The following is a 25,574-nucleotide window of genomic DNA, read 5'->3' as shown; positions in this document are numbered from 1 at the left end:
TATATTTTTAATGAGTTGTCAAGTGTCTAGTGTGTTGTGAAGTGGAATGATGGATGTAGCTGGACTCAGGAGAGTTGCATGGAAATTCTCTTAAGCCGCATTGTGGCAGCTCAGCTCTATTGACAATAACATCAAGTTGGTTTAATAGCGTAGTTCTTTATTGAATGAATCCACCCTGTAGGAAACAGTATGACCTTGCTGTGTGTGCTCAAGACAAAAAAAAAAAATCAATGGTAATCCCTTGGGAGGAAAAATACAACATTAATGGAACAGTTGAGTGAGAGTAATGAGAATTAGATTGCAAGAATGGTAATTTGGAAAGAGATACTCATGAGCTGTCTGACGGTATAACATGGTAGTTTCCATGTATCACCAAATGCCATGTATTCTTAGATGTGTGTCTGCCAGATGTAATTTAATGGATTTGCACCTCTCCTCTATGGCTTCCTGACAGAACAACAGGGGATTTTCAAGCTAATCAGCTTTCAGTGGGGAGATTTATGACCAGTTAGCCGATCCTTTCTTCTACCTGGAAGGGCATGGACTGGAGACAGTCACTGGACTCAGCACACCAACTGGGAGCTTCTTAATCAGAAGCAGGCTGGAGCATCTCTGCCTTGTGGTTACTCTCTGGAGTCTGGCAGTTCACTGGCATTGCCAAATATAACATTTGCCTAAGCCAGTCCTCGTTACTAGTATTTTTGGAAGTTGAATAGGTAATGCTTCACTTAATAGCCATTGGCTGTGTAAGGAATAAACAAAACAGTAGACTTTTATACTTCCTCTTTGCTTCTGAGAGTCTGAAGTTTTGATTTGTGTGGGGAAAATTCACGTTGCCTAGTTCTCAGCCTTTGTCTCAGATAGATGAGTTGGTCGCTCTTTCTACCTGTTGTCCAGAGAGAGGGGTTCTCCAGCATTGGGGCAGAGCCGCTTTTGTTAGGTTGCTGCCCTGCATTGCCTTGTGGAAATCTCCCTCTGTTCTTCCCCTGAAGGTACAGAGAGACTGTGCAATTAAAGAGGGTGCCTATGTTTGTGTAGATCACATACCTCTTTAAATTATATCACATGAGGCAGTTGAGTACCTCCTAGTGCATGGCCCAAGGCAGGAAATTAGTTAAAATACATTGACTTGTTTCAGAGAAATTACTGCTTTGATGTTTTCATAATTATCCCAGTTCTCCCTTTGCTTGTGTTCACCTCTTCAGCATTCAAGTAAAAAGGGCAGACTCATAAAAACATCAGTTTTCAGTTGCATTGCTTACCAGGCTGTACCTGCTTTCTGAGATTGTCACCAGCATAAGAGATTGCAAATAAAAATCAACTGGAACACAAATGGCAGCATCTAAGTACTGCCAGGCTGTACAGTGGAGATTATTTGTTTATGCTTTTATTGCCAGCATTGACTAAACAAAGATAAGAATGTAAATGCTGTAGCAGAACTTCCCAGACAAGATTACAGAGGTGGTAGGAGCTAACACTTAGCATTACGATAATAGATACCAGTGTGGAGAGACGTCACTGCCCTGTTGCTCCTCTTTTATCCTAAGAGCAGAGCAATAAAAGAAACAGGTCTGTGGAGCTCTGTGTGAGGTTTGCTGCTTTATGCAGGAACATTAATCTTTTAGGGTTTGATTCGTTAGGTTTGCACTGTGTGAGCTTTGCTCTGATCCCTCAGAATTTAAACTGTGGTTAATGTGACTCTGAAGGAGAGCCTTATTTTGTGAGCCTTAATAAGATTTACAATGAACCAGGGGAGCTCAACATAAACTCTGAACTAAGTGGGGAACAGACCCCCAACTCAGCTAATTTTGAATATCACTGCACAGTACAAGGCTAATTGAGATACACAGAAACTGCCATGTGCCTTTTTTAATTGCATTTAGACAAGATGTACAGTATTTGAGTCAGCTGGGCAGTGTTCCAGCTGATGAAAATGTTGCTGATACCGGACACCAGTGATGATATATTAAGTGCTCTTAATATCTTAGCACACATGTCATGAGGCACATTAGAATCACAGAAGAGTTCAGGTGAGGAAGGACCTTTCCTATGGAGGTCATCTGGTCCCACCTCCTGCTCACAGAAGGGTCAGCTTCAAATATCTGATATAGGTAGGGCTGTGTCCATTTGAGCCTTAAGTATTTCCAGGGATGGCTGTTCCACCACCTGTCTATGCAGAAGTTCTGGTGCTGCATACTCCTTGTGAAGAAATTTTTCTTTATAGCTGCTCAACCAGAATTTTCGTTGCCGTAACCTTAATCCGTTGCAGCTGAGCACCTCTCAGAAAAGTTTGGTCCTATCTTTCTTTCAGTCACCCATTAGACAGCTGAAGATAGCGTTTGAATCTCTTCTTAGCCTGGAGAGGGGAAGGTTGAATAAATGTTCCTCTCTCAAATTCCTCATAATATCATGGCTCCCCAGCCATCTCAGTGGCCCTTCACCTGTCCTTCTTCAGTTTGTCATTATCTTTTCATCACTGAGGAACCCAAAACTCTGGTGAGAGCACTCCAGATGCGAACCAAATAGAAAGAAATGCCTAATTTCAGTCTGCTGTGGTGCATTACCTATTTCAGCACAGTAAGCCATTAGCCTTGGGCACTGCGTGGGTGCCATGCTGGCTTGTGCTCACTCTTGTCTGCCAGCATCCCCAAGTCCTTTTCTGCAGAGCTACTTCTCCCCAGCTGGTGTCCAGCCTGTACGATTGCTTGAGGTTATTACATCCTGTGTGCAAAATGTCACTATTCGGCAAATGCAGTTCCTCCTAAAGCTGCAGGGAGACTGGGGCACAGAAATGACAAGCAAGACCTGTATTGTTAAGGGCCAGAGGCAAATCACACATAATGACCACTTACAGCAAGTAAAACCTTTACACTCAGAATAAGCAGAAAATTAAATTTGTTCAATGCTTAAATAAGATATAGAGCTGCCATCTCTGAATTATGCTGAGATTTTGGTATCACAACTGAATTTCTCAGTAACACACAGTGCCCTTCCTACCAGAAACCACACAGTACTTAGGTTTGGGGGTTTTTTTACATGTTAGGCGTTTTGGGAATTCACTAGTCATTGGAAAGCTGTTGGAGGAAGATACCTTTGGTAGGAGGCTCCCTGATTGATTTTATGCTTTTGTTGTTTGTTCATAAACAGGTGAGCTGTTAGAATGGTTCTGTCATCCTCTGTTGCCTACAGCAGGGCCACAACTTACGTTGTGTCATTGTGTGTGTCTCTGTGTACACACATATTTGTGTGCATCAGGGCTACATGAAGCATAGTGTCAGCTGGCTTTAGCAGGCTCAGATTTGGTTATGAAATCCTAAATGGAAGGAGCATCTCCTGCATCGTCTGAGAAAACTTGAGTGGCTGGGGTCTGGTGCTTTGGAAAGGGGACAGGTCCCCAAGGCTGCTTGGGAAGTGGGCTGTGCCCCAGGATAGAACAAAGTAAGAAAATATGAGCCAGATTCCAAAGACTTTCCTCACAAAACTAGCCAGGTGAGGGCAGGAGGGAGGAGTATCATTTGTTGAAAGAGTGAAGCTTTGTTTGTAAGCAGTTAATGATCTTGAAGGGAGTGGAGTGGCAGGCTGAGTGAGGGCAGTTGCTGAGACATGAAATGGAGTGTGGTGAGTTGACCTTAGCCATGCCTTTAGCCCCCGTATTACCTCACCATGTAACCCAAATACTGAGACAGTGGGAGACTGCCATCCTTGCTTTGGCTCTCATGTGTCTGGGCCTGTTAACCCTGAGGGCCAGGAGAAGCTGCTGTTCCATATATAAACACAGCACATGCTGTTGCTGTTCAGTGATAAACTTACTCTTGTGGTCTCTGTCTCTCCTTGTGTTACAAGCAACAGATCCCTCTTCTTCTCCACAACCTGTCAAGTTGGTCTGTGTCTTGCAGACTTTTACACCTGCATTAAACATGACATGAACCAGCACTAAAGGGTCTAAATACAGCTGAACGATAGAATTGTTTAGGTTGGAAAAGACCTCTGATATCACCGTGTCCAGCCGTCACCCAGCACTGCCAAGTCCACCACTAAACCCTGTCCCTGAGTGCTATATTCACACATCCTTTAAATATATCCAGGGATGGTGACTCTACCACTTCTCTGGGCAGCCTCTTCCAGTGCTTGACAACCTTTTCACTGAAGAATTTCTTCCTAATATTTCACGCAGACCTGCCCTGGACACAACTTGATGCCACTTCTCTCATCCTATCACTTGTTACTCAGGAGAAGAGACACCTGACTACATCCTTCTTTCAGGTAGTTGTTGAGAGTGATAAGGTCTTATCTGAGCCGCCATTTCTCCAGCCTGAATAACCCCAGGAATTTTACTGCAGGAACTCCTAGACTGCTTCCTGTCTGCTGTGTTGTATTTCCAGTGGACATTTGGTAAGTTGAAGTCCCCCACAAGAACAAGAGTTAGTGACTGTAAGACTTATCTTTCAGGTGCTTATAGAATATTCTGTCTGCCTCTTCATCCTGATTGGGTGGTCCATAACATACTCCCACCAGAATATCTGCCATGCTGGCCTTCCCCCTGACTCTCACTCTAAACACTCAACCCTATCATCACCATCATCCAACTCTGCAGTCAAACCTCTCCCTAGTGTACAGGTCTCCCCCACTGCTTCTTTTGCCTTGCAAAGTGAAATACAGCACTTGTTCAGCACATTTGGCATAACATACCAACCTGGTTAAACCAAATTGGTAGTAAAGAAGAAACTATGAATTGTATCTAAAATAAATTTTCAAGCTGCTCTGAGATTGTGGCAATTTTTTTTAAACCTGGAGAAAAATTAGCCTCATCTTTATGTAAATACTCCCCTGGCCAGTGTTTCCAAAAACAGTGAATGGTGAGCAGGTTTGGCACTTCTAATGGGATTGAGAGCAGTGTTATTCCCTTGCATCTAGCAAATTATATAGAGCTTCTGAAGATGTCACTGTGCTTCAGATAATTACTTTTTATAGTAATTTTTGTGGCAGATTGGCCAGCAGAGTTATTTTGTCTTTGAGGCTGTCACTTGCAGCTCAACAGAGCACAGGAGTGACTAATACAGACAAATGAAGCTAGGTCACATTAAACAAATGCCACAGTGAAACATTTCTAAAGTCCTGTATAATCCCTTACTGCATTGTGAGGCTCAAAGCTTGAATGTTGTAGGAGAGCTTATAGATTTGCTAACACACAGCCAGACCCCACAGCATTTAAATCTTTTCTGAACAGAGATTATTTACATGAGGATAGTTCGGGACAGGCTTCTCCAATACAAGCAGATCCCAGTTCTCCTTATGACTTCAGTGAGAGTAAGAGATTCTGCACATATTTCATGCACATTAAGAGCAAAATTGCCTGCAGTATCGTCGGCACTGGGTTCATGGACCATTTGGTAACTTGTTTGCCTGAAAACTGTCTTGCCTTGAGAGCAAGAAAAATAAATAAACGTAGAGAGAGAAGCCAGTAAAACGCATAAGCCCTGGAGAATTCCGGGCTTCAGGAGCAGAAACCCTCACCTTAGCATTCCTTGCTGTTCCTGGAATACCACAAATATGTTGACCAAGCAACCTTGAAAGCTCAGGACTGCTTTCCACTAATGATAAATGATTATAAAGTATTTGAGATAGGTGTTAATTTCAGATTTCTGCAACTTGAAATTTTTTTTTTTTAACTTCACCATAGTCACCAGTGATTAGAAAACTTCCTTAGCTCATAGGTTTTGTGTTCTCTGAGAAATTCTATATTGTACATTATTTGCTGGCTGACACAGCAAATCAGACTAACTTGAGGCACGTATCATTTTAACGTATCTCTTACTTTGAATAGTGAAGGAAGAACAATCAAAGGAAGTAGTTTGCAACTAGCCCATTGTTTGAAATTAGCTTTCCCAAGCCAGAAAATATAAAATAGCAGCATCGAAAATAGCAGCATCACAAAGTAAAAATGGTGTATATGTGAGATCCTTGAGCCAAAAGGCAGCCTGTTTTTTATATATTTATTTTTAGCATGGTCAGCTGTACTAAGTGATTTTATCAATGCAGCTAGTCTCTGGAATAAGAATGCTCACATAATGTAGTGTCAGTGCAGGCAGAAATGACAACTCATGATATATACATGTAGCACAAATCCTTTCAAATCAAATTCATTCAACTAAAATTCTACAATAGATTAAGTCTCAATAGTCTTGCACTACTCATTTTCACTCTCACAAGCTGTCATCAAACAGGGACAGAAGAGCAGCCTTGTTGGAATTGCAGCCCTGCTATTTTTGCATACTTTGAACTAGACGATTTCTGAACTTTTTCCATCTCAGTGGTCAGAGAGCCTGTCACAGTTTGAGAAGAACCAGGACTGCTTCTCCCCATCTCCTATTAGAAGAGAGCTCCCTTTAGGAGAGACTTCCTTTGCTCAGATACCATAGATGGTGAACGGTGAAACCTTTCACATTAAAAGGAATTATGATGGCTCTTAGGTACCTATGGCAGAATATCCCAATGCTTGGGGCAAGGAACAAAAGTCTATAGCATGTCTTTAACACTTACCTAGGCTTGAGATGTTTTCTCAAGGATGAGAGTTAAAGAAACAGCTGTGGGTGTGGATGCCACCCCCTTCCCCAGGTGACTAGGACTGCTGCAGAGAGGTTTGACAAGCCTAAATAACCATGCTTGAACATTGCTGTCCCTCACTGCATGCAACACAGGAATCTGATGCTTCCACAACTTCCCCACTATGCTGGGGAAACTTTAAGAGGTAAACCAGGGACAAGACAAAACTAACTCTGCCAAACCAAAGTTGCTGTGTTTCCAGTGAGCCCCATCCAAAGTAGAAGAGGTAAAAAAGCCTTGAAAGTACCTGCCTCTCCGCAGTGCTGTACATCTTAAATGCTGCTGGTAGTGCTTTTACACTGCAAGCATCCAACTAACAGCAGTGTGGTCAGCAGCACTGGCCTCACAGCAAAGCATAGGGGATAGCCAGGGTTAACAAACAGATAAGCAACGAGTCTGATGCCTTAAAGAGGGTGAGGGAGGGCCACAGGGGGATTTTTTATATTACTGTCCAAAAACACGAGGGGGGTTTCAATACCCAGACAGCATACAGACTTAAAAGCAAAGGAATTTCAACTGCAGTAAAGTAGGTGGGTAGTGCATAGCAGGTATAAGGTTAATTTAGAAATAAATGAGAGATTTTCCAGAAATGCAATGAAAGTCTGCAGCAGGTATAATATGACATGACATGCTGTGCCCTCCTTCCTGTGCATTGTGATACACTGCATTGTGGGGCTCTTTATCATCAAGAGAGCATGGTTTTATATTCAGCATCATCTCTGTTATCCTCCTTACCACAAACACCCCTAAATCAATATTCACGTACTCAACTTGGTGTGTTTGGCCCCAGCATCTTGAACTAGTTCCATCTGGAGTTATTTTCCTTCACGGGTGATCTTGTGAATGATTTTGTCCAGCCATTAAAAACCAAACCCTCAAGTATACCTTGGCAAAGTGCTTTCCATTCTGAGCAAGGCCAGTGCAGAAGCAGGAGTGAAGAAGAACAAAAAAGCCTATTTTCAGACTTTCTTAAGTGCAGCACTGTCACATAGATTTCTCCTTAAGAAATTCCTGCAGCTGTCCATCAGAGATAGCCAGCAGCAAACGCTGGAAGCAGAACAGGGGCTGGGGGTGGGATTTCATTCTTGTACTGGGCCAGATCCTCAGAACAATGAAGCCAAGTGGGTAAAAGCAAAAGACATGTTAACTGAAGCGAGCTGAACTGTTCCTCCATCAGTGCCTGAGGCCCTCTCAGTTTACACTGTGTTTAATTCAGTCATTTTGGGCCCCAGTCCTGCACTGATGTTGAGAGGGTGACTTTCTCCACCCTTGCCATAGTCCATCAAAAACCCCAGACTTTAACATCATGAAAACCAACCTGGTTACTCTGAATTTTTGTTTAGACCAAGCCTGAACAAAGGTGTTGTTATTTAGCTTGAAGCTCCAGTTTAAGAAATAATGGAAATCCAGTGTTGCATGTGATAAACTCCAGATCTTAGTTAAGCTATACCCTAAAAATGGAGCCTACCACAAAATGGAGATGATGTTGAAAATCCTCAACCAGATGTTGAAAATCCTCAAGCCTCACCCTGTTAAAGCTACTGAAGTTTTGCCTGCATGTCCTCACTTGGAGCTGTAGCTAAAGATTCAATAGGTCTGTGTTTGTTTAAAATCGTCTCCAGACTACTTGAAACTGGAGGCCCAGGATCTCTTCAGAGCCACTGGGCATTGTTTCTATTTGTTTTCATCTGTGCTTGAATTTCTTTGAAAATACCCAGCAGAGCAATAAGAAGGGATTGTTTTTAATCTTTAGAGATGATAGCATGCTGTTATGCATCAAGGACACTCAAAAACAAAGCATCAGATAAACTGTACCAGGAGATTTTAGTTTTTTTACCTCCAGGCTTTTCCAAAAATAAAATGCATTCTGCATGGGGCTCGCTGTTGATGAGACATCTATAGGTTCAGTTTGCGATCCCAGAAGCATTAACACCACTGTGTTCAGACAATTTGTGTGCATATGTGTAAATGCAGCTGGATTCTGCCTGTGCCCAGCAGCCCCGGGGAGAGTGGTCATTATCACTGCAGGGACAGCTGGGACCTGGCCTTGAGCCAAGACCTTGCTTAATGCAGTCAGATTTCAGTGATACAGAGTGAATTTTGCATCCCTTTCTCTGGGAGAGGGTAGCTGAAGTCAGAGTTCCACATCCTACAGCCACCTGAGTTTAAAACTAATGTGTGCGTTTTTTGTGTGGCTCTGGACAGCAGAGTGGACAAAAGAGCGCCTTCTGCCATCTGAGATTCAAATCATGTTAACAGCAGTTATTTACGTAGCTGCAGATTGATGATTTCTCTGGTTTGAGCTCCCTTCAGCAGCATCCTTCCCTGCCTGAATGAACGAGGTTATAAAACACAGTAATTATAAATCTCATTGACTGCCTTGCATTCAAGGGCGTGTTCCCCTCGAGCCTTGCTGTGAAGCGTGTTACCCAGGAGACTGTCCTGTACAATCCAAAACAGAATTATTCTGACCCAGTGAGCTTGTTGGAGGGGAGAACATTTGGGATGCTGACCTGCTGCCTCAGCACAGTAAATGCATTTTTCTCATTTCACAGCAGGGCAACGCCGCAATACAACAAGGCCATTACATTCAAGTATTCTTTTGAGGTATGACTTACATCTCACTGACAACTGCTGGCTCCCTAAACACACAGAAAGGGAGCCTAGGACAGCAATGGTAAGCCAGAAGTCCTGCTGACTGTCCACACAGTTTTAGCAGCTTTCTCTGAAGGTTTGGTTGTCTCAGACCTTTCTGGGCAAAACCATAAATGCCTCAGACAATATAACACAGTATCAATAAAATCCTTTCTTAAAATGTTTGAGTCAGGCTGTGCTCATAAACCAGGTTAAGAAGTGTTTAGTGACAGCTGGCTGTTCTGTCTTGCACTACCAATCATGGTATGCTTCAATACCATCCTTTGCCTTACGATCTGGCTATAGTCAGGATCTCTATGGGTACCTTCCCTGGACCTGAGGGGTTCAATACCAGCATCAGTCCTCATATCCTGCAGTCAGGGAACTACACAAAGCCCTGTCAGTCACCCCCCACTCTTGCAAAAGGGCTGTAAAACCTCTGATGCTCTGGAGGGGAAAAAAAAATAAAAAATAAAAAAAAAAAATAAAGCACTTCCTAGAACAGTAGCAAACACAAAACAGGCTGTTGCCATCCATTTTCTCTATTACTGTCAGTGCACAGAAGGAACAGTGCTTTGTGGTAGCCTCGGCAGTTGCATCCTCTGTGCTCAAGTAGAAGCGGGAGATGAGGGGCAGGGCAGTCACTCCCAGCAGGTGAGCAAACCAATTGAGTTTAATTAGAAACATCCTGCTGAAAATGTAAATGTTTTACAAGTACATCATCCCCATCAAGGGCTGCTGCTGCTGGCATCTGTGTTTTGTTGAGCCTTTGACACAACAGCGACTGAAGATGCCCCTCTCCTCATTTTCTGCCTCTCGTGCTCCCCAGACATCATGGGTCTTTTCCACATTGCTGCCTCCCTGGGCACCTCAAAGATGCAGGCTGGCTCATTTCATATACCCACGGCCATTCCTCCTGGGACAAAGGCAAACCAACTTCATTAAAATGAAAGGACTCTGCTAGACTGGAGTACAATGCTAAAGGTTTTATTGCTCAGTAAGGGTTCTGTTTATGCCATACTGGTAAAAAAAGACTTCATAATGTTTGTTATTTTTTTTTCTTGCTTAGGACTCTGAGCATTGCTAAAATGTATCTTATGTGTATGGCTCTGTGTGATTGCAGCAGTTACCGGGCTTGTTATGTTTAGGCAGTCGAGTTTTTTACTGGTTTGCTGAAAATCATGAGAGATTGGTATTACCCACTTAACTGATGATCAAGGAGTTCTCTGGCAGCTCTCAAGAAAAATTGTTCCAAATACAGTATCCAGCATTAGACTACTGCCAAACTATGTAACCACCAAAATAGCTGGTCTGTGGTGCAGGCAGCTTGGGTGCCGTCTAAACAAGAGATACTCCAAAGAGGTTCTTGGTCAGTTCAGACCTGGTTCAGTCATTAGAAGACATCCCCTTACCTGTTGTTCCTGGAGAGGTTTGAACTATTTTTTCTGTTCTCTTCAATAAAGTGATGGGCTGATGATGAGCCCATGCCTGCAAGGGAGGCTTGCAGATGCTTTAGGAAATGACGTGTATGGATTCTATAGCTGGCAGGCTGTCTAGAGTCAATCCTTTCATACAAAGAGAATTAGCTATTCCTCCTCGCACATGGCTTTTAGACAGCATTGTACTGCTTTAACATTGCTCAGAGCTCATGTAGAGGCATGTAGCTGCCAAACTGACAGCTCCTACAGTGCTTCTGTGGGAGCAAGGACTTCTCTGAATGAAGTGCAACTGAATAGTTCTGCTGCTGAACCAATTCTCTACAAATCCCATGTGCTTGTATTTATGTGAGATACCAGCACCTTTTCTCACTACACCTACATTGCTTCCAAAACTAAAATGCAAATATTAGAATATAAAGCTAGATAACCACATGCCAACAAAAACCATTACTGATTGCAATATTTTGGCTCAGTATTTTGATCTCAAGTATCTGTCTATAAAAGAGCATTGTATCACTTTGGAGTTTTAAACAGTTGCAGAAATGCAGCCAGATTCAGACAAAATATGCTTGGTGCTTGGATGAGTAACATTTTTTTCATGCTTGACTTCCAGAAAGATGACTGCTATGGAAGTGTCTGGTGTGCTTATTACATGACAATTAGCAGTTGTTTCTCTGCTGACAGATGTCCACATCAAAAAGCACTGATTGTCTCTTTTGTTTGCAATTTTGGAGATACCATAATCAAGTAGCTTGTTTCATCTCCAGGAGATGTTGTCCTTTGCACCAGAAGCACAGCCTTATTGCTTAGGCTTATGCCAGGGAAAATCAGATTGTGAAATATAACAGCAGATTATTTATGTGGAAGTTAAGGCCCTTTCTCCCTGTGCAGAATTAAAAACTGCAGTTATTTCTGTGGGTAGATCTCTTACCCAAGATAGATGAGCAAGCTGTATTTCTGCATTTTGTTTGCTAAGGAACTGTTTCAGCAGTGGAGTGACATAGAGTATGCACACATCATACTGGTAGTGTTGCTCATCTGGGACCGCTAAGAAGCAAGAGGAAGGAAGGGAAGAATTTTAAAGAGGGGGAGAACAACTTCACATGAACAGATACCAGTGAACAAAGTTCACAAATTCTCTCTGCACAGCTGTAGCATGGAATGTGTCTCAAAAGAAAGCTTCTTAGAATGTCACAGACAAAATAGTATTATTCAGATAATTCAGGGGAAAAATAGCTGTTTCACATTAGTGCTGAAAGGAATTCAGTGCAAGCCGTGACCTAAATGAATATTTCTGCCTGTTACCTAAAGGCCCGTCCTCTAGCCTTTCCCTTCTGCAGCCCACTGAAATTAAAAGGAGACCTTGCATGAGGGTTTTTGCCTGAGGTAGGATTGTAGAATGATATGCTGTGCCTGGCAGTGTGATTTTGAAGCATTTGCTAGTAGGCAAAGGTCTCTGAGAGCAGACATGAGACTGGCAGGTGGGATTTAATAGCAGAGATTTTGTGCAGCTGCCAAAAAATCACAACCCAGATGCTGGAGCTGAACACATGCTGCCTGATAGGAATGATGTTCTGAGTAAAAGAGGAAGCCAGCAAGTGTCTGTCAGACACTGGTTCTGAGTCCAGCACTGCCTTGCCTTTGTCCTTTTCACAGCACTGTCTGTGCATCAGTAACTGGCTGGGCCTGGAGGTGGACTGCATTTTTTCATTATGCTGCACCCAGAAAGTACCTCAAAGTACCTATGAGGCAAATTCCCTACTTACCATCTGCTTCTCTCTCTCTCTCTGTTTCCTCTCTGCATGAGATATCTTCTCTGAGCATCTTATTCCCCTCACACATTCATTCTGAAAGGTACATTTTTATTGTTACTCCTCAGGGACCATAGTCTTCCTAAGACATTGATCTTCCTTGCTTTTTTCTTTATCCCTGCTCTGTTGGAGGTCAGTTCCCTCTCTGAAAGCACCAGCAAAGAGACAGCAAGCATGCATGCATTGAAACAGAGAAAAGCACAGCCCCAGACCAGTCATCTTTTACCCTTTCACAGCCACCCTGATCAGGAGGTAACCAAGACTAGCACTGTATCCGTGCTCTAGGAGCCTCCATAGACTGACTAGTGAGTGACACACTCCCACACTGTAGAATGAAAGACCTGGGCAAAGCCAGCAGCCTGCAAACCAGGCCAAGCTCTTCACCCTTTCTGCCCAAAGGAGGAATTTCCTAAAAATACATGTCCTGACATACCACTGGGCCACATGGCACAGTGAGTGCAATCCTATTTTCAGCCTGCTCTGCAGGGTGACATAGCTCGTTACACCTCCTTCCAAAAATGGCACATCAGCAGCGCAGCACTTGCTGGTGGACCATCAGCACATGTGGGCTGCTCTCCAATGGAAGAGCAGTCCAGGAGCTGATTGCAGCTCGTTGTCCGTAAGGCTGTGGTGGCAGGGAGCATCCCCAGTCATGCAGAAGGAAATCAGGACAGCTGCCTTCTGCCTGTCAGTGCAACAGCAGTACCCTGCAATCTCGCACAGGTGGGTTATGGGCTGGACTGGGTTGGAGACGACCACCAAAACTAATTCTACTCTGACCCAAAGAGAAGCTCACCTGATGGATATGATGCCTGTCCAGCACATACCTTTTGCATCTCCACCGAGGACAACAGTAGAGCAACATTTGGCTTTTGGAGATGATTGGTAGTCTCCTTCCAAACCACGGCTGGTTAGCAAATTCTGTTTTCCCAACTCTGAAGCTTATTGCAGAATCCCAGGAATGTTCCTGTGCTTCAGATATCCCAAAATAACTGCTCTAAGCTCTCCTTGGGGAAAAGCAATCCTCAGAGCAGCCTCTTAACTCAAATTTTTGTGGTGAAGCAGCTGAGCTTGAGGGAGAGAACTTGGCTTTGCCTCTAGTCACTGGCTCCCCGAGGAGAAATGAGCATTTTGGATGTTCACGTTAATAAGTTTGTGTGTCAGCTCACTCACTGTCCAAGGAATTGCAAACACTTTGTTCTCCTCATTTCTGTTTGCTGCAGAAACCGCCCTCCCCCACTGCTATCCTCCCAGAAAATCCATTAGTTAGCTGGCAGCTTCTGTAGCCCAGCCATCGGAGCAAATCCCTGGCAGTGCAGCAGGATCAGGGCTCCTGAGCACCAGTTAGGAGCTGACAGAGTTGTTTTGCTGGTTTGTTGCCCGTTCTCTTCCTCCGCAGTTACCAGGCTTCCTTCCTCCGTCCAGAGGAGACGGTGAAGCCATCACAAACAGGGTGATAAGTGATTCCCTGACACCGAAGCCATCACTTAGACACTCTGAGTGGCCATTTCCTCTCCCGGGGCAACTGCGCAGTTCCCGTATCCGCAAAAGGCAGGGCCTGCTGGGGCATTTGGGGTCGCTGGAAGGAGCAAATCTGATCCAGTGCACAGCACAGAGATTTCAGTCCATTAGCGGGAGGGCTGGTGCTCTGCTTCTCAGAGGTGGATTATCCCCGTTTCCAGGGAATCTGTAGCTCCTGTTTATCTGTGCCAATCACTTGCTTTCCTCTGTTATGGTAAGTTATTCTCCATGTCCCTGAGGTGCTCATTATCACATTACTCAGGCTCTGTTTATATAACTTTAGAAACCACAGTAAAATCCTGCGAGACAGAACTCCCCAGCTCTTCTCTGATCTCTTCTCCAAAGTGTGTGTAACACCTTACAAAAGAAGAACCCAATACATTTCTTAAACTCATTGAGATCCTGGAGTGGTTCGGTCATTTCTGGAGAGTAAAACTTGCATCCAGGTCTAAAGACATTATCCTCGGCCTGATCTTAACCTGCAGCAGGTGCTTCTCAACTGAGTTCCAGCCTGATCTTCCCAGGTGATTACTAGCTTTAGTTACGATTTCCTATACACAGACCTCGAGATACCACTGCAGTTTTACTAAGCAGTATTGTCCTCCTGTCGTGCTTTGCTCCAAGATCAAATTAAAACCTAGAAATTGTAGTGGTCAAGTTGGTCTGCAGCTGGACCCATAAATGGCGTTTCAGAAAGTGCTCAGGGAACTGTCAGAAAGGAGAAGGGGTGGAATGACAATCCCCTTTATACTTCAACCTTCAAAAACTATTTTTCATAAACAAGGAAACCGGTTATAATTAGTTTAAATGCTGTGCTATTTAGGCTGCTTGTTATCGCAGGACAGGACAGAGTCATAGGCTGTAGTAATACAGTAAATAAAATAGTGTGTAGCACAATAGCAGAGTATGCTGCCTCCTGGTACGTAAGACACAGCTGCACAAACAGGGGCGTGGGAACTAGCAAGACTTCCAGGTTTTCAGCAAGCTGTCCCGATGCACACCAAGCTGGCCACATTCATGAGAAGGAAGCTGAAGTCCCTTCTTGCCAAACAAATAGGAAACGTGGAAACATCGCAGCTTTCCAGTGTTGCTGGTGCTTCCATTTACGCCAATGTTATGTGCAGTATTTATCAAATTTTTACCTTCCCAAGGAGTTTCTTCATTCATTCTCTTTTGAGCATGTAACAGAAAATACAAACTGTAATTCAGCAAAATCTCTTTGTACATGGAGGTTCGTGATTGAGGAGAGATTCTGTGTTAAGAGACAATAAGGAAGCCATACTCCTTGCAGGATCAGAGGCACTGGAGCAGAATCTGGAGGCAGTGGCTGGACCCCAGCAGTGTGTTCCTGCCCAGCTCGCTGTGTTTCCCAGCAGCTCAGCTAAGCTTAGGGCTCAGCTGCGATACTACACACGGAGGCTCCGGCTGGAGTTGTGTGGAGGATATCATTAATCACATGCTATCCCAGAGACTGCCAGTAGTGGAAAACTAAGCAAATTAAGATATTTTAAATACCTCGGCTCTCCTTTCAGAAGACATCTGCTGTAATCTACATTGGCATGCTGTGTGCTTCTGTCAGCGTGTCTTCGCTGCACTGTGCCCCCTCCTCGGTGCCGTACCAAATGCAACACTTGCTCTGGCCAGAAGTTCTGTGGGACTGAGGCTCAGAGACCCTCGGCAGAGCTAAAGCTGTTGACTGTGAGAACCTGTTCATGACTCATACATTTAGACAAGATGTACTCTGTATGCAGAGGGGAAGATAACATACATGGGAAATGTGCGCATCAGCCTCCTCCTTTGTTTCAAAGCACTGCATTAAACATTCGGGAACGATCCAGCATTGGCCCTGGAGGATTACCTAAGAAAACAAAAATTTCCTATTCCTCAACCACAAGCACACTGTGGACACTCAGCTTAATTAGGTGTCAAATTCTTAAGCCTAGACATTCCCCAGCTATCTGCAGCAACATCTTGTTAGGTGCAACAAAACATAGGCACCTGCGTACTAACAAAATAAAGGCAGAGCTTTTACACCCCTGGGGCAGTGGGGGTGCTTAACAGCTGATCTGCCCTCTTACAAACATTGGCTAGAAGTTAGCATGTACTCCCTGGGCACAAAAGAGGCAAGTTCTCAAACCTCCTTAGCCTTAGCCTGGGAACGCTTAAACCCAGGACTTCTGCTTCCCAAAGCTTGTCCCTTGACTCTGTCCCTGCTGTCGGAATTGTTCCTGAGTAATGACAAATTATTCAATGTGAAATGTATTAGCAGGCAGTGGAGCACAGCTACCGATTTCTAGTCGAGTGCTGTAGCCAGCAGGTTACCTGCAGCTCTTCTACATCCTGCATGTGTGCTACATGCCTTTTCTCTCTTTGCTGATGGTTATCAGTTTCATTTCTGTGCAGATTTTGAAATACTTGGATATATTTAGGCCAAATCTCACTAATTTCAACAAGGCTTTCTGCCAGGGAAGCCGGTACAATGCACAGCAGAATTGGGAGCTTATGTTATAAATTATGTGTTCTAAGTTGTTATTTATGATTAGTTTGGGACCTCCTTTTGGTGCGTATTTTTACAGACGACACCGTGAGCCTGAGTTGTAGTTGAATCTCCTGCGTTCTCTATTGCAACATTACTGTGACAACTGCTAAGATCAGGGCTGGGAGAAATCTTTCCTTCCCTAGGAAAAGAGACTGTGAAACATATACTGGATTTAGTTACTCTCAGGTATGTGGTTGAGGCATCCTGTTAGATTTCCTTGCTTCCTGCTTCATCTCCATGTAGGTCTCAGCAGAGGAAGAGCCGTCTAGAGAATATTCAGCATGCAGCAAACGATTCTGCTTTGCATGAAGCTTAAGTGACGACAATCCAACAAGGCAGAAAAACTCTTCATTCTCCCTAGGCTGGTATGAGACTCCCTGTGAAGAGATCAGAGCTTCCTGGTTTGAAATGCTGCCTTAGGGTTTGCTTTTTATGTCAATAAATGTTTTATCACATTTAAGCTTCAAACACGGTAGAAACATCCCTGCTAACATTTGATGAACTCAAATAGAGACAGCAAGCCCGGGCAGAGGGCAGTGTGCAGCATAGCACAATGCTTCCCTTCTGCGGGGCAAGGAGTGCCTTGGCCTCACAGGGGGCCTGGGCAAGATGCTGCCTTTGCAATTACTCGCTGCCTTGGAAAACACACTGGCAAGCTAAGGGAGGGGACGTCCCTCTCTTCAGGACTTCACCACTTTTGGTCTTTTCTTTCTTTTGCTTTCTCTTCCCTCGCTGCAAGCACTACCTCGCTGTGATTGATAAAGTATATCCATGTCCCCAGGTCTCTGGTGGGCTTAAGTTGTCACTGTTTTCACACTCAGGTAGTCTGTCTCTCCTGACACCTCCTCGCAGTCTCATTTCTTCCCTTCCCTCACACTCCTCTGTAGCACATGAAGAGGTTGCAGTGAAGTTTAAACAGCAAAGGCTAGGCTGCCTTTTGGTGTCTGCAGTGCTGGAGCTGAAGTCTCCAGGCTGAGCCTACTGAGTTAAAACCCACAGGCAGTGCACAAGTACTACAAATTGTGATGGAATTATTTTGCATTAGGTTTTTTGCTTTTCCCAGCACTTGCCAGCTCCCCCCCACCAGTGCTGTTCCTTCGTTTCTCCTTTCCACATTCTGTGTTTTGCAGTGGCCCAGCCTGCCTTCCCTCTCCTCCCTTCTCCTTCCCTTCCTCTGCTTTCTCAAATGCAGCACTTCAGCGTCACTGACTGACAGGGGATGCAGCAGCTTGGGCAGAGGAGATGGAGGGGGGGAAGGAAGAGGAGGAAAAGCTGTTCTCAACAAAGGAGGCAGAGAAACACTGAAAGACGCGTTCTCCCAGAAGTGAATCGCAGTCCTCCTTTGTTAGGGCAACAAATCAAGATGCAGTCTCTCTCAGTTCGGCGAGAGGACCCTGGTTGCTCCCTGTACTCCTACAGTGTCTTTTCAGAGAACAGAGCTCAGATGTATGGCTCAGGTTCACCACAACCTGGACTGAATCAGCAAAATGGGTGATTAGCTACCCCCACGCTGCCAGGCACTGTGTGGCTAAGTGACAGCGCAACAAGAACTCACTTCACTGCATGCAGCTAAAAAAAACATCCTTGCTCTTCAGAGGTGCAAAGATCGTGAATGTAGGGGGAAATAATCACAGAGCAATTGGCTACTTACATGTCTTTCATTATTCTAGGAGACGTAGAATTTCCAGGGTTAATCTTCGCCATTTTCCAAAAGGAATATTTCATGGTTTATGCAACAGATTCTGCTTACAACTTACTCTGGTTGCTAAATAATTACAGAAGCGTGTGTTGCCCTGTAGCAGTGCGGATTTTTCTGTTCCATGAGACTGTTATCGCCAAATGCCAAATGCATCTTGAAAGGCTTTTTGTAGGGTTCTGCTGAATAAGCACACTTCTGAACGATCACTTTTCTGCAGCATGCCCTGCTTTTGCCAGCTGCTGATTACCCTCCCACTAACCACAAGTGACTCGTCCACATTACAGATTGGCGTAGACAGTAAGGATACTGCATTTACCTTGAAATTAATTAAATAATGCACTTCAGGAAGCCCAGCAGCAACGTCTGATTCATTCTGGAAACTTCTTGGGGTATTCAGACTATAATAGGCAGGAATGCTCTGCTAAATAGAGACAAGCATCAGAGAAAACCTCACTTTGGAATTAGAGTCTCATGCAAAGACAGTGAGAATTTGCATTTAATGTGATTATTAAAATCCATTTGTAATGGACAGAGTCTAGTCCACCTATACAAATTCTCCAAAAAACAAGATGACCTTGCAAATACAACAAAAAGCAACCTTCCAGGAATGAAATGAAATGTTCTTCTGGACATCATTTTCCAATACAAGCCCTAAAGGAAAGAACAAGCTAATCTGTGCCACCTATTTGGAAGGAGACAACTCTCTGCAGCTCATCAGGTGTTTGAACTAAACATTTGCAAAGGAAGTTTTGATTTTCATTACTAAAAATAAACTCCAGCTTGTACGTGAGGCTTATTTTGTAGTCTTCCTGCACTATTTTCTGGGAATTTTATGAGCTAACATTGGAAGAGCTTTTGTCAAAGTCTAAGGAAATAAAGGCACAAGCAGAAATTTCACAACCTTCTAAAAGCGGGACTTCCAAGTGTGGCTTATGCTCACTTTCTTTATTAGTGAAAATTGAAAATAAGTCACTTTTTTTCTCATCTAACTTAAGTTGAAATATGGCTCTCCTATTCTAAAACAAAAATAGCTTCACTCAAGTATCAGTTACTAAGTATCACATCACTGAAGGCAAGGGAGTCTGGTCCAGTGTCACCATAGAAGTGGTTTAGGTTTTGTTTGTTTTGCATGCAGAGGAGGTCAAAAATACCTTTGAAAAAGCTTCCCATAGGCACCCTCTGTTCCATGAAATTAAAACCCATCAATTCAGGAGTCCAGCTGTCAGCATAAGGCACTAAGTCAGCAGACCAGATTCACTGTCCCCTCTCAGCCTTCGTACCCTGCTAGACTGTCCCAGTCCTGCTGTGCCACAGCCCTTCACCTCAGCTGAGCTTCTGCCGGAGCTCTCAGCTCTCGGTCTTTTACAGTCTGGCTTCTACTCTGCCCTCACCACTCTGCCTCTGCTTACAACACCTGAGATGCGTCTTCAGGCCTTAAGAAGAAATCAGATTTATTTGTGGAGGTTACCCTCAGACCTTCTCGAGTGAGTGAGTGAGTGAATTCACAGCCCAGCACTGTGCAACTGCGTTGGTGCAAGCAGGACGTGAAATGCCTGTGTGTGGCTGACATGGGGCTGAGCTGCCCACAGGAGTTGGAAGGAAAAATGATTCCCACTCACCTTTTGAGTTGGTTTGGGATTTTTTTTTTTTTACTATTTATAATTTGCTTAGGTTTAAAAATAAGCCTGTCCTCATTGCTCCTTAGAGTCTGACTCAGTACCAACACCGCTGACAGAGAGGGCCATACTTAGAGGTACTTGTCATCTTCGGGAGGAAAATCACTGGGCAAAACCAGAAGTGCCAGTGCTAGCCAGGAGGTGGCGGAGGAGTCAGGCTACCTTGCACACCGGTTTCTGCATTGTTTTGGCAAAAAGACAAATAGAAACTGAGGGAAAACAACAAAACCCAGTCCTACCCTCCATCTTCAGGAATAAGAGGATGAAACCCTTAATCACATTCCTGCTTTATTTATACTAATTGCTCATCTTCCTGAGATCTGACTTTATGAAATTATGCATGCACACCAAGCAGATGAGTTTCCATAGAAACTCAGGAGCTGAACTTTCATTAGAAAAATCTTTTTAAAAAAATTCTTCCAGATAAAAATGCAAATTGCTTGACAGTGGGTGGCTTTCTGAATTTAGATATCATTTTTTTCTTTTGCACTGTAGGCAGATTCCAACTGGACCTACATAGCAACAACATGCAGGCATTGTTTATAGCAAGCCAGACTCCATGGGGAAATGAGAAATTCAGTAGCAAGGAGAAGCTCTCAAGTGCAAATACCTCAGAGAAACAAAAACTCAAGTGCTCAGTGCTGCGTCTTCCTGAGGCTTGAGGTTTGTACAGCCTCCAGTTCTCAAAATGCTTGTGGTTTGCAAGGAGCGGTGTGGGGAGGAGGGGGGAGAGGAAATGCAAAGCCAGAAACTCTCCTGCGCACAGAATTAATGATGTTCAACCTGTCCTTTAAACATCAGCAGCATATTTGTGCCGCTTCAGTTAAGCCTCGCTAAAAGGCTGTCACCATCTGTCACAGCTCACTCTGGGCAAAGGAGTAGGTCTCTGTGCTGGGGCTGAGCGTTGGCAGACCTGGGTTGGCCAGACCCCAGCCTCCACCAGGGCTGAGGCCTGGAGCCCAGTGTGGTGTGCCCACACTGCATGAAGTCCAGGCATGTGTGCAGGAAAGAGGACATGGGGGCTGCTCCTCATCAGAAGGGGGAAGCAGGATGGTGGCGTGCCTGGGGAAGGGCCACGGACCTGGGCAGCATTTGGCACCAGCCAAATGCCAGTTGTGTGTGTAAGCACGGAGGAGTGAAAATCTCAAACTCCTTTAGCAAATGTTTCCTCCAAAACCAGCAGTTTTTCACTTGCACAGTATATTGCAGCATCAACAGGAGGCCTTCCCCTGGCTTTGGGGAGCCTGGAATAGCTCTCTCTGAAGGTTCACAGATGTTTTCTCAGCTAAACTGGCAAGCTTGAAAGCATTGAACACCAAAGAGGAAATTTCCACGTGAGCTGCTCTTCCTGGTGGGCATCTGCCCCTGGTGGGCACAACAGCTGTGTGTGCAGAACACAGTGCTCCTCTTGGACCTTGAGCACAGGCACAGCAAACACTGGGGAGCCACGGTAGGGAAGCCACACCAGGCTCTGGTTCTTGACCAGCAAGGGTGCTGGGGCATGCAAGGGAGCTGTGCTGCACGAGCAGTTTACGATGAGGTGGATTTCACTGCAGCATTGTTGAGAGGCGCGAGATGTCAGCCGGGCAGGGAATTCCCCTCCTCGTTGGAGAAGGATGACAGGCAGCAGCTGCACGCCCTCACTGGCCCCTGTGCCTCCAGGGCCAGCAGCCCTCTGAGAGCACTGAGAGGCTCAATGCTGCTTAGTGTCAGGCTGAGGACAGCGCTGGGTCCCCGGCCACCAGAGAGCACAATTGGCTCTGCTTGGTCAGCACAACAGGAAGAGATTTTAGGAAGAGTGGGTTTGTGGTTGAGGACAAACTTGAGCTAAGATAGATCCTGTCTATTCTTGGCTCAGCAGCAGATTTGCTATGGCCACACTTCTTGCCCTTTCTATGCCTCATTATCCCTGTCAAGAGGGTGACTCAAATTATAATTGCACAAATTCCTTCCAGTCTGTCATTACATGCCTACAGTCATCTCCGGACAGCTACCTACAGGGGAACCAGCCTCTCCCACCAGGGAACCTCTGTGCCACCTATGCCTGCTCCCAAGGGGGTTGTAAGATTAGACCCTGTTACCTTGTTGTTTTACTACATAGAGAGGAACCTAAAGAAAAAACATCCCTGCATCTCTAAATGACCAGGTTTGATACTGAGCTGATTATTCAGGTCAAGGGTATGGGCAAGAAAGAGGCAGTGAAGCTTTTCATAGCGCCGCCAATATTTGATTAAATGGGTGTTTCTTAATTTTCTCTCTCAGGCAAATTTATGTGTTTCTGTAGGTATTGGTGCAATCACTGGCTTTAAGGATGCTGATGCACCCTGTGTTTAATGGTACTTTTGTAAAAGCAAACAAAACAAAACAGAGGAAAAATCTTCACTATTTCTAAAAGTTTCACCATTCTTTCATCAGAAATTTACTTGGGTTCTAGTTATGAGAGATTTCAGGTTTCTTACATCTTTCCATATGCACTAAAGGCAATTAGACATATTAAAGATGGAGCTAATGCTTTTCTTTATATTTATGCATCCACCTACTACATTGTCCCAGGAAAAGCATGAAGTCAGGCAGTCATCTCACTTGCCAACATTTCCATGGGTGAGGCAGAGGCCATGCGGAGCTTGGCAGGTGACATGGCAGTGCTGGCTGTTCTTCCAGAGGCCACACTTGAATGAAGCTGGTGGAAGGTTCATCCTGGTGTGTGCACCTTCAGGAGGAAGCAGAGAAATGCCACAAATATGCTGAGGCCTGCAAAGCCCATATGACCATCTGGGCTCCTCGGTGTGGTTGACTGCTGTGCAATTAACAGGGAGCCTGGCTCATTAGGTGCTTTGTGGGTTCAGACACATCCATGAGAGCCCTATAGGAACACATGTTCTTCCTAACACTTCTTTCATCCTCCCCCTCCTGTTCCCTCCAGATGGTTACACCCACTTGTGTCTTTTCTTACCCTAAGGACAGCTTTTTAAACAAGGTTCCTCCATCCTTCTCTTCCCCCACACTGCTTTAGGATCTGCATTGAAGTGCAGGAGGACAGTTTTTACATCCCATGCTGTTACATACAGCCTGCCCGTGGAAGGTCGAAGGAGACCACATCCCTCTGCCCCCTGTTTGTTGAGCAGAAAGATCTCAGTGTGGTCAGGATGTAAGAGACGAGACTTTACCTCAGCCTCAGCTGGGTGTTGCAGATGTGCAGGAATGAATTCAGATACTGGCTGTAGTCAAACCTGTGTATATTTTCTGGGCAAGGAGAGGGGGATGCTCAAAGGGCCTGTAACCTTTCTTCTGTATAGCACCAGTAAACAAATGCTCTCCCAGTAACACACAGCAGGAGCACTTGCAGAGCTGAATCTGAATCTGCTTTAAAAAAAATTATTTTCACAATTACTTTTTAAACTGTACATCACTATCAGAAAACACAGAACTTAACAACGGTTTACTTTTATTCTTCAGAAATAGGTGGAGATGTCCCCTGTATGGAACTCCTGTGCCTGCACTCGTGGGGCAGCTTGGTGGGAGCTTGGGGTGCTCCATTTTTTCCTCCCTTCTGCACTGTTCTTAACTGTTCACCACTTGTTTGTTGACAGGGCCTGGTGCTGAGCAGACTTGGGCGGAGGGAACTGGCCCAGAAAGTCCTGAGAGACGCCATCAGGATCCAGACCACCAGTCACATTGCCTGGAACAGCCTTGGAGAGGTCTTGCAAGCTCAGGGGAAAAACGAAGCAGCCATTGAATGTTTCCTTACTGCCCTGGACCTTGAATCCAGCAGTCCTGTCATTCCGTTCACCGTCATACCCAGGGAGCTCTGAAGCTTTTCTCTGCAGCTGAGCACTTTCATTGCGTGGACAGACACCAAAACCAAGCAGACAAACAAAGAAAAAGCCCAACAGAAAAGTGCCACTGTAACCTGCAACTGGGCTAAGTAAATCCAGGACGGGGCTCGGGTCTACAGGCTTAGCACAGACGAGCCAAACTGTAGAAGAATTTGCAACAGGCAGAAACAGAAAATGCCTTTTTCTTCACAGGTGCCTGGGTAACCTCCTGTTCAAGTTAATAGTAAGGCTTATTTCAAAGCGTTGGTTCAAGGTGACCCTAGAAAGATCATGCTAGGGTACAGCTGTTGAAAGCACTTGCACCTTTCAGTGTTCATTGAAGATAAAACCCCCAAGCCCTGAATTAAAGCCCAGACCTGCTCTAAATAGGAGTAAATTCACCAGCTAACTTGACCAAGTTGTGTTTAGTATGTGGCTGTCTCCCCACAGATCTGACAGGACAAGAATGACAGTTGCACCAAATAGACATGCAATATATGCTGTTTACAAAATTATTTCCTCTATTTTGATAATCCTTTTTCTTGCCTTGCTTTTATATTCTGTATATGCTCACTATATGTAGTGTAGCACTTGCCTAGACCAATTTAAATTAAAAATACTTTTTTAAAAATAAAGCTGCTACTGCAGTACAATTCACAAAAGCAGAAAGACCAAAGCCCAAATCAATTCACACTTGAATTCATATTAAAAACACATAAATATATCCACTTACATATTTATTCAAAGGCCTTACATGAAGTAACTAATTATGAGCTCTGAGCTTCATTCTTATTAATAATCTATTGCATCAGTTTAGTGAGGAATACAGTGTTTACCAGTATATAGTGGCTGAACTCTGTGCTCTACTGCATTACCGTTCCTGGCACAAAACATTTTCATATCCATCTTTTGATGATGCAGAAGAAGGCGGAGGTCTTCTAAGGGAAGGTGTGCTGAAGGCAGTATGTGTGTATATGAATTGCTTCTTCCTTAAAAGTAAATCTTTGGATTGTCCATAGAAATTTCATGTTAGAGGTACGGAGTTGAGACTTCAGTGGCATCATTTTGCGTCTCCTGTCAGATGTAATGGTGAGGAGCTTCTGATCCACACAGCCTCCCCATGGCTGGCACAGCCCCTGCTTGAGCTGCTCCTTAGCTCTGCATGACCCCCCCAGGGCCTTGGCAGTGAGGTGGAGCTGGACCGTGCTGTCACATGAGAGCCAGCCCCGTCCAGACCAGTCCCAAGGTAAAGATGATGCAGAAATTTGCTGCACTTTACTAAAAAAAAGAAAAGGTTGGGGCTTTGCGCCCATCTTTGTCCAAAGAAGATTTGTGACTATTTCATAAGTAAGTTTGCACTAAAGCACACTTTGTACTATAATTCTGCCCAGTATTGTGATCCACAACTAGTTCACTCTGGAAATAATAATATCCTCAGGCAATAAATAAAATGGGGTTGTTACTTACAGAGCCTGGGGCTCTGGCAGCAGACTTGAAGTCAGCGTTGTTTACAGTTATTTGGATATCTGCAGGCTAATGGAGAGCTGGGCCCTCGTGCTGCTCCCAGCCCACACCATCGGAGAACTCCCAGCCTTCCCTCAAGATGCCTGCACCGACGGAAGCACACTGCTCTCAGGTTTCTTGCAGCAGCCTGGTGCACTCCCAGGCCAATATTTTTATTTTTTTCCCCTTAAATGATGCAGATGCAATAGCCTAACTTATTTATCTGTTCACTGAGGGATTCCAGACCTGATCTAGGCTGATTTCGCTCCAGGTGGAAGCAGCCCAGCCATGAAAGGTGCTCAGCCCACGAATTCTCTGGCTTTCCAGTGCCACA

At 44.6% G+C, this 25,574-nt stretch overlaps 1 protein-coding gene across 6 annotated transcripts in view; it reads left to right on the top strand.

The window, feature by feature from the left end:
* TTC7A (tetratricopeptide repeat domain 7A) overlaps positions 1–25,234 on the top strand; it is a 168,215-nt gene extending 142,981 nt beyond the window's left edge. For 3 of the 6 annotated variants that reach the window (XM_066178467.1, XM_066178471.1, XM_066178472.1), the window contains one exon: positions 23,513–25,234. In XM_066178467.1, coding sequence (XP_066034564.1) covers positions 23,513–23,734 — 222 coding nt within the window. In that variant the 3' untranslated portion in view covers positions 23,735–25,234. Of the gene's footprint in view, positions 1–9,158; positions 11,092–16,790; positions 17,027–20,417; positions 20,586–23,512 lie in introns of those variants that run through there. The other 3 variants (XR_010719970.1, XM_066178468.1, XM_066178469.1) reach the window with 3 other exon arrangements.
* Positions 25,235–25,574: the final 340 nt, after the last annotated feature.

The sequence above is a fragment of the Chamaea fasciata genome, unplaced genomic scaffold (assembly GCF_029207755.1).
Source record: "Chamaea fasciata isolate MVZ Bird 193981 ecotype frontalis unplaced genomic scaffold, bChaFas1.0.hap1 SCAF_3, whole genome shotgun sequence".
Lineage (NCBI taxonomy): Eukaryota > Metazoa > Chordata > Aves > Passeriformes > Sylviidae > Chamaea > Chamaea fasciata.
This window is presented reverse-complemented; position numbering and strand designations above follow the sequence as displayed.